The sequence below is a fragment of the Pyrus communis genome, chromosome 10, assembly GCF_041283825.1.
Source record: "Pyrus communis isolate YQ-2024b chromosome 10, ASM4128382v1, whole genome shotgun sequence".
NCBI lineage: Eukaryota > Viridiplantae > Streptophyta > Magnoliopsida > Rosales > Rosaceae > Pyrus > Pyrus communis.
The window spans coordinates 21404418-21417335 of record NC_142574.1 but is presented as its reverse complement, the minus strand read 5'-3'; the positions used below and the strand labels follow the sequence as shown (position 1 = coordinate 21417335).

General features: G+C 37.6%; 2 protein-coding genes across 2 annotated transcripts; one reads left to right on the top strand and one right to left on the bottom strand.

The window, feature by feature from the left end:
- The first annotated feature begins 4469 nt into the window (after nt 1-4469).
- Nucleotides 4470-7341, top strand: LOC137729806 (BTB/POZ domain-containing protein At5g48800). Its single transcript, XM_068468840.2, has 4 exons — nt 4470-4921; nt 5168-5234; nt 5343-6515; nt 6622-7341. The coding sequence occupies exons 1-4, from the start codon at nt 4629-4631 to the stop codon at nt 7150-7152; spliced, it is 2064 nt and encodes a 687-aa protein (XP_068324941.2). The 5' UTR covers nt 4470-4628; the 3' UTR covers nt 7153-7341.
- A 3137-nt stretch (nt 7342-10478) lies between these two features.
- On the bottom strand, nt 10479-12326 carry LOC137729415 (cytochrome b5). Its single transcript, XM_068468360.2, has 3 exons — nt 11960-12326; nt 11152-11218; nt 10479-11027 (listed from the first exon to the last, which is right to left on the bottom strand). The coding sequence occupies exons 1-3, from the start codon at nt 12044-12046 to the stop codon at nt 10771-10773; spliced, it is 411 nt and encodes a 136-aa protein (XP_068324461.1). The 5' UTR covers nt 12047-12326; the 3' UTR covers nt 10479-10770.
- Nucleotides 12327-12918: the final 592 nt, after the last annotated feature.

Genomic DNA, 12918 nt, shown 5'->3' with positions numbered 1-12918 from the left:
TTCTGAAGTTGTCAAAGTTCTAAAAATCTGAAAAATTGAGCTTAAGATCCATAAAACATCCAAAACTTGGGATTTTTTTTTTTGGGTATGGTTTCTCTGTCAAAACTTATCTCCATTTGAAATCGTATCCACCAGAATTAGACAATTAGATCGAATACGTGGTCCTCGAAATTGAGAGAAAGGAGCATACAAAAATAGATAGAGCTTACGAACCATACCTTTCATGATCTTGTACGTATGACTATGTGACATTTGAATTATGTTACACATATGACCAAACAAAATTCAATAATTTAGAGGATACAGTGTCACATCTCAATTGTGTGTAACTATAATTTGTAACCATATATATGAATATAGTCAGTGGCAGAGCCATGACTAATTGACAATGGAGGCATAATAATAAGCTCTAAGTTCAACCGAAAATATTAAAAGCGAAGATATTTATTCCATTTAATCAGGAGTGCATTTTTACTCGTCACCCTATTATCACCGTTAGATGATTTTGAATTTTGAGATTTGTGCCTATCCATTACACGAATTTCGAAATTCAGACTGATCTAACAATGATAAATAGGGTGGTGAACATACACCACACTAAATAGTGGTGAGCAAAAATGCTCTCCTTAATCAGTTTATGTGTGAGACCTTTTACCTATGGCTTTCTAGCTAGTTTTCCCTTGGGCATGAACCAACGGTCAAGAAGTCTTCGTGTAAGGGCTATGCTTGGCTGATCAGTAAGGGATTTTAGGTTGCTGGGTTTGGAGTGGTTATGGGTTCAGGACTATTATTCGTGTGGGAAAATAAGAGCTTATTGTGGTCACTTGCATCTATTGACTCCACCCTAACTACGCTATTGAATATATAGTAAACCCATGCATAGTTGGAACACGTAAACTGTAGCATTGGATGCCTTTAATTAGGGTTTGTTAATTACATTGTTTGTGTCTCATCACTAATTGGTAATTACTTTGGAACACTTGGTGTGCAAGTGTACTCTAATGATGGGGACTCACTTTCCTTGAGACCACCACTACCACAATACAATGCACGCCTTCAATCCTCAATAATTTCCATCATCCTTAATATATGGCCTATATATCTCTATGAAAAAGGTAGTTTGTGAAAGGGTGCATGGTGGCAAAAGGTCTCTAAACTTTATCCTATGTTTAGCTTTCGTCCCTATACTTTTATATTAGGTATCAAACAAAAATGACCCTATCATTCGGCGATTGTGAAACCTAACTTAGGTAAAAAGCTACATAGGTCGTCATTTGATACAATATAAGAGTTGAGTTCTATATATACTGAGAAGGAAACAAAATTTGACTTCACGTAAATCATGCATATTCAAACCTTAGAATTCATTCATAAAATCGACCACCATCCTTAACTTTAGGATCCTACTCTCCATGCATTTTATTACATACATGCATTCATATATTATATTATATTATCGTTGGCATTGAAAATTATAAAGTTTATGTGGCACACAATAACTAAGAGCTAATTACATTATTCAATGGCTTGAATGCTGATGCGGGTGTGCCAATTTGCCCTCGAGCTTGACTGGACAAATAATTAATGTGGTGATGTGATAGGATACGATACTTATGTGTCGAGCACCTTCGACCGATGAAGGATACTCTCAGTCTTGAGTTCTAAAACGTGAAGACAAGGTTATGCAAATCAATGCGAAGTTCTGAATTTTGTGTATTAGGTTTGGCAAACTCAACTATATTGATGATAATATACGTCTGCCGAATCATATCAAGCTGTATTACTCAAGGAGATGAGTGTCTTAATTGTAAAAGGTGGTTCTGTTGTCTGCATGCCAAACTCCGAATGTGACATAAGAGTGACAAATTATAAAACACCTCATTTTGCCGAGAAGACTAATGAAGTGATCTCTTTCAGCGAAAGAATTAAAGATTCTTTGCCGGTTGAGATTTAAAATAAATAGTTAGCTGCAGACTCAGAGAGAATCTCCATTTATCTAGTCGTTGAGACTACTAAGGCAAACTGGTTCTATAGCTCCCACCCCCTTATTATGCAACTCGCACTATGATTTTGAATCTAGACTTATTATGCGATTAGTTCAAACTTCATCCGAAAGCCAATCTTTACCTTGAAGCACTTAATTCAAATCTATTAGAAACCAATCCTGATCCTTGAACAATCCACTCCACCAGCAATTCAATACCGGGATGAAATTCACAGCCTCCTTTCTGAGCTTTCTATCACCTCGGCCCAAGCCAAAATTCTAGCCCCAAACGATTCTATGTGTGTGTCTATATAAAACAAAACACATATCATTGTCACGCATGGTTCGATGACTTTGACTTGAACCAAATAAGTTTTTGTTTGCATCTACATTCTACACATATTAAAGGAATGGTGGTGGTTGTATTGAGAATAATTTATATGGCACGACATTAATTTTGTTATATGGTATTTTGTGTTAATTAAATTAAGACATGCAGACAAAAATTTTACGCATATTTTTATTTTATTAACACAAAATATCACTATAACTGTATACTCATGTTATATAATATCTTGTAAATGGTAGTGGAAGATCAAATCAAATGATATCATAGCAAATGTAATAATATGTGGTCGGATCCACATGTAGATCGCCTTGCATTAAAGAACCCTAAACATATATGCCCCACAGCAGGTGGAGGTGGTGGGTAATAATCACAAATCAAAATCATAGAATTATCAAAAGTGGTCACGCCACTCTCTCCCTTTCCAAATTTTAAATCTTTCTCTCTTTCTTCTTTTTGACCTTTTCTTTGTTTGCTCTTCCTCACGTGGATTGTGCAAAATTTTTCTTAAGGGAGAATGGCTTCCATTACTTTTCACCTGTTATTATTTTAAATTACTCTAATTTTTAAAAAATCTTAAATTCAAATGCAAAATGAGTAGAATCTTGGCATGACTAACTGTCATAAATTTTCGGCCGTGTGAGGAAAATTCCTCCCATAATAGATCTTAATTTTTAAAGTTTGTTTTGATTCTAAATATTTCTATATTCCATGCAATTTCTCATAAATTCATAGGGCAATGTAGGGTATTGCTTGGATGAAACTGAAATTATTTCATGACTCATTTCTTACCTTATTGCTATAAGAACCTTTTTTTTTTTGTTGTTGTTGATAAAAGAGGATATGATTTTCATTAAAAGTCATAAATAAGCTACTCGATACAAGGTATGAAGATAGCCTCCTCAATTAGATCACAAATCAAAGAGGATGTTTCATCAAACAAGTACGATCAACTCCGGAATGAACTTAGTTAAATGGTTTGCTAAAGCAAGGCCATAACTTAGACCTGGTTTGGTACTGAGGTGATTATGAAAAAAACTGGTATAAAAAAAAGCTGGGAGCTGTTTTTGTGTTTGGTAAACGTTTAGCTTCAGCTTTTTTTCACAGTTTTTGGTGAAAAAAAGCCAAAAACAAGAAGCTGCAAAACCCAGCTTTGAAAAATCGACTTTTTTTCACATCTGTTTTACATAAAAGTTTACCAAACACTATAATACTGTTTTTTCTTTTCAAAAGCACTTTTACAAAAAAGTTTACCAAACACTCTGCTGCTTTATTTCACAGCCGTTTATTCTCACAGCACAGCAGAATCAGTTTTTTTTCAAAGCACAGCAATACCAAACCAGCCCTTAGTAGGCAGAGGATGCTTATAACTTAGTTAAATGATTCACTGAAGTATCTGGGTCTTCTTTTGGTAATGAGCAAAAACCCCACGATTTAATACCTTGTTGGCTTACTATCTAAATATCATTTCAAGCCGTAATGTGTTAAAATAATGTCATTTAGTACTATGGTCTAGTGATATTCATCTTCACTTCTAAGTGAGAGGTCTCACATTCGATTCTCTCCAAAGGCGAATTTGAACCTCATTATTGCTAACCCCTTGTGAGGCTTAGCCCACTTTTCCACCTCTTTAGTGTAAATAATATCGTTTGTTAAAAAAAAAAAAGTGTTAAAGTAATCAACGCTTAATTATCTGCAAGCATCTGCAAATTACGGATCTACATGCTCACTTAAAGCGTTTTTAGTCATTTTTAAAAACACATCGGAGCATTCATATCCCATTATTACTCACCATTTTATTTTTAATTTTTTTACTACTGTCTTTCTTTTTTTTTTTTTTTTTTTTTTCTTCAAACAATAAATCTTGTTAGATTAGTTATTGACGAGATTTGAACCCATACTATTATGTAAGAACTCAACTTCTTTATATCACTGTGATAAAAGATCAATTGCTCACGTTTTTTAATTTTTTTTAATTTTTTGTGAGGTAGAAGATATTTTTCACTCAAGGAATCGTTCACTTTTACAGACATTTACAGGGGACAAAAAGTACAGTAAAACATGTCAAAGTGTCAAACCAAAATACCTACTTTTTATATTTTTCCCGCTTTCTGTGTTTCCTCATCATCTGCTTTAATTACATAAAAATTAAATTAAATCCCAGTCCAGCAGAAAGCAACAGAAACGGGAAGAGATTATGCAAAGGTTTTGAGTGTGATTACTAAAACCCCCCAAGAAATTAAAGGCAGAAAAGCATGACCCACCAAAGAGGCCCATTGCTTTGGACAATTGCAATCTATGTTTTGCAATTTGCACACCACCTGTTTGACAAAAAGCAAAAGAAAATGGCCAAGCAAGTTCACCACCAACTTCAACATCTCCAGCTCGGTTGTTGTTTCTGTCTCTCTTGCCACTACTTCACTCCTTCAACCCCACCGTTACCATTCTTTTCTCTTTGCCTTCACATTCCAATTTTCTCTCTTGGTTGCCTTTTTTCTCTCCATGGACCGCGGCGGTGACAAGCATCAGCAGCAACAGCAACCGCAGCTATCCTTGGCTAAGAGTTCGCGGCAGCAGCGATACAATGAATGGTTTGTTTCTTGATTTTCATGTGTTTTTGTTTTATGTTTGTATTCAACTTGAGTACTTTTAATTTTATTTTGCAAGTTTTGCCTAGTGATTATGTGCTCTATAGTGCTGATGCATGATAAACAGAAGATGAATGCTTTCTGATTGTTCTCTTGATATGTATTGCCTAGAGAAACTCTTTTTTTTATTTTTTTTTCTCATTGATTAGTGTCATGTTGTATGAATGTTTACTTCTTGATATTGTGCAGGATTTTTCGGGATGTTCCAAGCGATATTACAATACAAGTGAATGGAGGGGCTTTTTCATTACATAAGGTGACTAACTATCTAGCAGTTTTGTTTACTTTTCAATTCTTCAAAATGATTCTCTAAAATTCACTGTCTTGATGGAATTTTGACATATTGTGGTGTTTCTGAATGCAGTTCCCTCTTGTCTCTCGAAGTGGGAGAATCCGGAGGTTGGTTGCTGAACACAGGGATTCTGATATCTCAAGAGTGGAGCTTCTTAATCTACCGGGAGGTGCAGAATCATTTGAGTTGGCAGCAAAGTTCTGTTATGGTATTAACTTCGAAATCACATCTTCAAACGTTGCTCAGCTGTGTTGTGCTTCTGATTACCTCGAAATGACTGAAGAGTTCTCAAAAGATAATCTTGGTTCGCGCGCTGAAGAATACCTTGAAAGCGTTGTTTGCAAAAATCTTGAAATGTGTGTTGAGGTTCTGCAGCAATGTGAGAGTTTACTACCTCTAGCTGATGAGCTGAGAATAGTTAGCCGTTGCATAGATGCAATAGCCTCAAAGGCTTGTGTGGAGCAAATTGCTTCTAGCTTTTCACGCTTGGAGTATAGCAGCTCGGGGAGACTTCACATGAACAGGCAAGCTAAATCTGATGGGGACTGGTGGATAGAAGATCTTTCGGTTATTCGAGTTGACTTGTACGAAAGAGTCATAACAGCCATGAAGTGCCGCGGAGTTCGCCCTGAGAGTATTGGTGCATCTCTTGTGAACTATGCGCAGAAGGAGTTGACAAAAAAGTCCAGCTTATGGAATCCGTCTGGCCAGACAAAAGTTGACGTAAATTCAGCTTCAACTGGGCATGAAAAACTCGTGGTTGAGACAATTGTCGGCCTCCTGCCCGTTGAGAAACTTGTTATTCCAATCAATTTCCTATTTGGGCTTTTGCGAAGTGCTGTAATGCTTGATTGCACAATTGCTTGCAGACTTGATCTGGAGAGGAGGATAGGGTCCCAGCTGGATATTGCTACTCTTGATGATCTTCTGATTCCTTCTTTCAAGCACGCAGGCGATACCTTATTTGATGTGGATACAGTGCATAGGATTTTAGTCAACTTTTCTCAGCAAGATGATAGCGAAGAAGATATGGAAGATGGATCTGTTTTCGAATCTGATAGTCCTCATTCACCTTCCCAAACCGCTTTGTTTAAAGTTTCAAAGTTGGTGGACAACTACCTTGCTGAAATAGCCCCTGATGCAAACCTCAAGCTTGCTAAGTTCATAGTCATTGCTGATGCTTTACCCGAGCACGCACGAACAGTTCATGATGGGCTATATCGAGCCATTGATATTTACTTAAAAGTATGTCTTTCTTATCTTTCTCTGCCATTAGTCTCGATTAAGATGCCTTTCTACTTACCATTCTTTCATTAGTTTCAATTGATTATATATGTTCTTCCTGTGACAGGCTCATCAAGGTTTAACCGATACAGACAAGAAGAGGCTCTGCAAAATGATTGATTTCCAAAAGCTCTCACAAGAAGCTGGTGCCCACGCTGCACAAAACGAGCGCCTCCCTCTCCAGTCAATCGTACAAGTGCTTTATTTTGAGCAAATAAGGCTCAGAAATTCCTTGGGATGCTCTAATGAAGATGAACCCAAGCCAATGCACCAGTCTTGGCGGATCAGCAGTGGTGCGCTCAGTGCAGCAATGTCTCCGCGAGACAACTATGCATCATTGAGGAGAGAAAACCGTGAGCTAAAACTTGAGCTAGCCCGGTTAAGGATGAGACTAAATGACCTTGAGAGAGAACATGTCTGTATGAAGAGGGATATGCAAAGGTCCAACTCTCGTAAATTTATGAGTTCTTTCTCCAAGAAGATTGGCAAGCTGAGTTTCTTTGCAAATAGTTCTTCAAGGGCATCTACATCTCCGTCAAGGCATTCTTATAGAACCAATTCTAAAGTGATCGAGAGAACGTGTGCAAGCACAGATTAGATAATTCACTTTGTCAGGAACTTTTTATGTCTGGTTGAGTAAGTGCAAGCCTTGTGAAAATCTCACTTTTGTATGCCTCTTTTGGCCTCTCCTTGTGGAAATATTTGTGCTTTGAGTTAGCGATAGCGGGGAAAGATCTTGATTGTAAGTGACGCTTTTGGTTGAGTACAGTTTTTACAGCTGTTTAAATTCTGAATCGTAACTTAACTGCAAAATGTAGCAGCTTAAATAATATAGACTCTATGCTGGATATGTAGTATAAACTTATATAGCTGCTCTAGTAAGGTAACAAAACATTGGTGTGCATAATCAACGTACAAAAACAGAGTTTAAAAAATGCCTTGCAGTGCTAATCTACTCTAAAGGCCTTGGAATTGCACCCCAGAATCAGTGGCCTCGCTCTGTTGCTCCTCTTCCTTGTTTGGCAAATTAAGAGTTACCTTAAGGCGAAGCAACTTGCGAGCACTTTCAGGTTTCCTCATACAAGATTTCAACAAGGGGACCTGCTTGCTCTCCCTAATATTAAGATCAGCAAATTTTGCAGCAATGTCCTTGTTGCCATCATCGTATTTTCTACGACGTCTAGTTTCATTTTTTGGATGAATCGGAGGTTTCTGCTTAGATTCTCCCCGAGTTTTCTTGTTTCTGGATGACAACGCTACTTGGTTATCTTTTTGGAGTCTTCTGTCAGAGTCAGCATCTTCATCGCTTGGGCTAGGGCTAACAATAGCAGAAGCACAAGCAAAAAATTGAAGCTTAAGCCTTCGTCTCTGCTCATTGTGCTTCCGTGTCATACCAGCACAGTCCTTGGGGGTAGAACTGTGTTCAGATACATGATGGTGGCCTCGATCCTCTGCAGATTGTTTCTGTTCAAGCAAAGAAGAAGAAGGAAGGTGATCGCCGTGCGCTCTGGCTTTAAGCAACTGATAAATTGTGCGGTTAGGAACTATAAAAAACACTTTCCCAGGAACCAAAACTGCATCTGGCTTAACCACAATCCATGGGAACTCAAAGATGTCTGGCCTAGTTATGCTGTGCCTGGGGTACCTTCTCATCACCTCTTCAGCTGTCACCGGTTTCTTGTGCACCTCCAAACGCCTTCCTGGACGCACCAGTTTCAGCACGCTTTCCTCCCTCGCTATGCTTCCCATTGGCATATCAAATGCCGGAAACATATATGTATCTGATCAAATATTGTTTCTAAGCAACTAGGAATTAATGGAGAATAACTCAAGGAAGCGGAGCTACTAGGCTGCTCAAAGTTTGCTTCTTAAAGTGGAAGAAACTCACTAGAAGATGAAGTTTTGGCGGAAAAACTTATGAGGAATGTTTGGAGGGGAATGCAAATATTAGCTGGAATTTCGTTGTCCAGATAGATTCTGTACACATTTTAGTAGGTCTTTGCTTGTTTTACCACGCTTTCTTTGGTGTTTGAGGAGGGTCTTATCCTCTAATTTTAGCACTTTGTGTTGGCTGCTCGAAGGCCCAAAGGACTCAACAGTTGTGCAATGAGACAACCTGGCCGCCTATAGGCTGTATGGTGGTGCAAAAGACACTAGTATGAAGGGCACCAACTTATTTCACAAACTTTTTTACATCCCAACTGATGCAAATGATGCGATGACAAAGCAAGAACAGAGTTGTGTTACTAGAGCCATCTATGAATATGTATCGAACTCATCACAAATGTATATCGTTATCAGAATAGTGAGTTGAGTTTGAAACTTTGCACTAAACTAAATGCGAGTTGGTAATGTGACAGTGCGCACCCTCGACTTTACTTGTTCACTTCAAATAAGAAAGAGAGATTCTATTTATATTCAAATATTACCTCTTCTCGCTTAACAAATTTTTTAGCATCCAATAAAAGTTTTAACTATTTAATCTCCTAACAAAGACATATTCTTCCAAAATTACATCTCAGAGTTACACTTTAATTTTATCTTCTAAATTTATCAATTCAGTTCAATTTGACTGTAACATTTGAAGGTAGAAAAAACTGAACAATAATGAGTTTTAACAAGAAATGAGTGTTGCTATATTTACTTATAAGAAGAGAGAATAAAAAAGTATATGTTTTATTAATTTGATAATAAATTGTCGCATCGATTGGCGCAAAATAAATAGTCGTGAATTAACAAACAGAAAAAAATGGAATAACTAGTTTGGTGACTCACAGTATTATTCTATGATTCGATGTTAGTGGTGAGGAGTAAAGTAGCCTCAATAATTAAAGTTAATAATTACACAATTGACAAATAATTAAAATTAAAAATTAGCTGCATGATCACAATGGAGGTGCCTCAAGATCATCGCCCGTCGTTGACACTGAGGTAAATGTGTTTCATAAACATCGTACTTCTGGCTTTTTGCTACTTATTTTATTGATAGATTATCCAAAACTTGCCCCTAAACCATACACAAACTTTCCCAAAGTAGATAGATATCAAACCTTAGAGGGTTCCTACTTGCATCCAAGAATTTGATTCTACAAAGATTATCGACCATTCATCATTCATGTGTCATATTTTAATTGATTCTAAAGACTCTGATATTTATAAGTTTTACGCAAAAACACTAAAGTAGTTTAATTGCGATATTTCTTCATGCAAAGTTAACTTGATATTTTTCTAAAGTATTGGTTTGAAGCGTTTTAATTTAGAGGGTTCCTACTTGCATCCAAGAATTTGATTCTACAAAGATTATCGACCATTCACCATTCATGTGTTATATTTTAATTGATTCTAAAGCCTCTGATATTTATAAGTTTTACGCAAAAACACTAAAGTAGTTTAATTGCGATATTTCTTTATGCAAAGTTAACTTGATATTTTTCTAAAGTATTGGTTTGAAGCGTTTTAATTTAAAGGGTAAGGTTTCTAATGACTAATATGCATAAAGAATAAACAAAACAAAAGTCATGACAATTGGCATGGAAGAACTTCCCTGCATGCCACTGTTGGTTCTCTAGCCAATCACGCACTGTTATTGAAAAAGTTAAAACACATAATCGGAAACTCAAAATACCGTTAGAGTGACATCTCTAAAGTAGGTAAGTTTATCTCTTGGTTGTGGCCTCAGTGAAAAGATCTGTGTTACAAAGCAACCTCCACCTACATAGAGGATGTCGACCTCAATGAAGATGGAGGTCATGGTCGACCATTGACCTTGCATGTCGGCAACCGCCAAGGAGATAGAGGCCATGGTCGACCATGAGGCTTGCACATGTTTTCTTTTATCTAAAATATGTTTTTCGTTGCTTTCTGATTTTCTCCCAAGTCCCAACAACGTTTTTGGATGTTGGGTGAAGTGATGGAATCGTTGGGTGTAAAAAGCAGGTCTGTAAAACTTAACCGGGCCCCTGAATCAAGCCCCAACAACCAGTCACAATTTTATGTGTATTAGCCCTTGATCAGTCTCACGACATCTCGTTTCACCAACCACACCACATTTGAAAGCAAAGGCAAAAAGTCATTACCACATAGAAGTCGAACTGTCGAATATCCTAACAACCCTTCATCGCCAACATTTCCAAACGCCAAAAAATAACAAAGGGTCATTGCGACCCCGTAATAAACTTATTGGAAAGCGTTCTCACTTCTCTTTCGGCTTCTGCATTTATGCTGTTGATGATTTGGTGTAGAAGCGCACACCGAAGGCCAGGCCCAAAATTAGCAGGGGAACAAGGAACTGGAGGAGTTTGATGACGAAATCAGTTGTCTTGTCCTGGTTGTAGTGAGGCTGCTTGGGAGGAGTGTACTTCCTATTCGTGGGGATGGATGCCGAATCAATGTCTCCAACGTAAAACTCGTCCAGCATTGCTCTAGCAGTGGAACTGTGGCCAATATCCTCGAAATCGTTACTTGCATCCTTTCCTGCAAACCACGGATCATCTTAGGACCATAAACAGTAATCAAATGGGATCAACAGGTTTCTGTTTCTACCGATATTTTGTGATGTGCGCATACAAAAAGGGAAAGGATTAAGCTTGTGTCAAACCTGTGACTGCCAATAAGACCTCATCACCACCAGGATGATCGTCCAAGAATTTTGTTACATCATAAACCTGTTCGAACCCATCTTATCGTACTATTAGTAACTCTGCCTTCACTTTACAATTAAGTTCTTCCATATTGTCACATCCGAAGGATTAGTTGGCAAACACACACAAAGAGCAACATAATTCTCCACTTGACATACAAATAAGTGACCCAATAGCGACATTAGACGAAGTGTGCGGTGATAATTTCTCTAAAAATAATCAGTCATTGCACCCTATCAACTAAAATATCGAATTAATAACCACCTATTCTCCATAAACTATCACGCACTTTAAAAGATACTAGATACCAAAAAGAGAAAAGACATGAACATCCATCATTTGTCGCCTTTGGGGCCGAGAAATTCACTAAAAAGAGAAAAGACATGAACATCCATCAGCAGCTGAAGCTCCTATAAGTTCAATTTCAGTGGCATCGATGCTCAGCTCAACCAATGTCTATCAATCTGATTCATAACTTCATAACAATCTAATCATCCACCTAAACTTTTAATTTTCCTCTGTTTTTATAGAAATCTCGAACGCGTTTCATCCCGATCTAAATACTACATATGCAGTTAAAATAAAAACCAAAATTCAACTGTACCAGTCAAAAGTCAAAACCCACAAACAAACACTTCTCCCAGATCCAATCAGAGCAAAACCCAGATTCAATCACACACAAAAACTCCAAATTAACACAACCCAGATGCAAAGTCCCCAAATTTAACTGAAAACTGCAGAGCTCAGAAGAAGCTAGAAAATTACCTTGCCATCGATGACGAGCCAGCAGTCCTTGCGGTCACTGTGAGTGGAGACCTCAGCCAAAGTGTAGACCTTTTTGTCTCCAGCCATAGTTGGAAATGCAGAGATTTGAAGATTTCAGAGAGTTTGATTTGAAAGAGAAAAGAAGGGAAAGGTAGGTTGGTGGTGGGTGAGGGGGGTGGAGAGATTTTTAATTCGGAATAGGGTGGTGGGAATTACGCAAGACAATGGGTGGGATGGCATAGTCGTCCACCAACCACAAAATCCACTGTGTCCGGTAGTTTTTTCATTTTTTGGTACGACTTCTGTGGGCATACTTATGTTCATTGTTCGGTAGCATAGGTAGAGCTCTAACACACGAATCCACTCTACATCTCGTACAACAAAGATAAGTGCTTAGAGAAACTGTCGTTTAAGAGTTGATTAGGAATCAAACGTTTATGGTTGCACTTCCAAGATAACTTCACGGTTCTCCCTAACTTATTCTGTTTATTTCAAAGGCTTTCAACATGTTTTTATTGCCTATTTGTGATCCTCGAAGATTGGAAAAATTCTTCTACATGGTTGTTCTAATGCGGAAGCTCTCACACTGAAGGGATTGCGAGGTAAGTTGAATGGTAAGAAAACATGATGACTTTTTATTTATGTGTGGACGCACATACACGTGATCCGTCAGTCGCACACTAAAATTTCTCTTAGGTTGAGACGCATCTCCAATTTCACCTACACTAAAAGCATATCATATCACAAGATCTTTGTCAAGAAAATGCTTGATAACTTGTCAATTTTAACACTCACTTCCATATCCAAATCACTACAAATAAATTGTTGAGAAAATACAGTGTTGTTCTACCATCCAATTCAATAAAAAGGCCAATTACTGGGCCAATACAAAACCTTATTAAAAATGGTCTTAAGCCCAATAGTCGGCCTCAAAAAGAATACAGGGCACGCGGTTGACA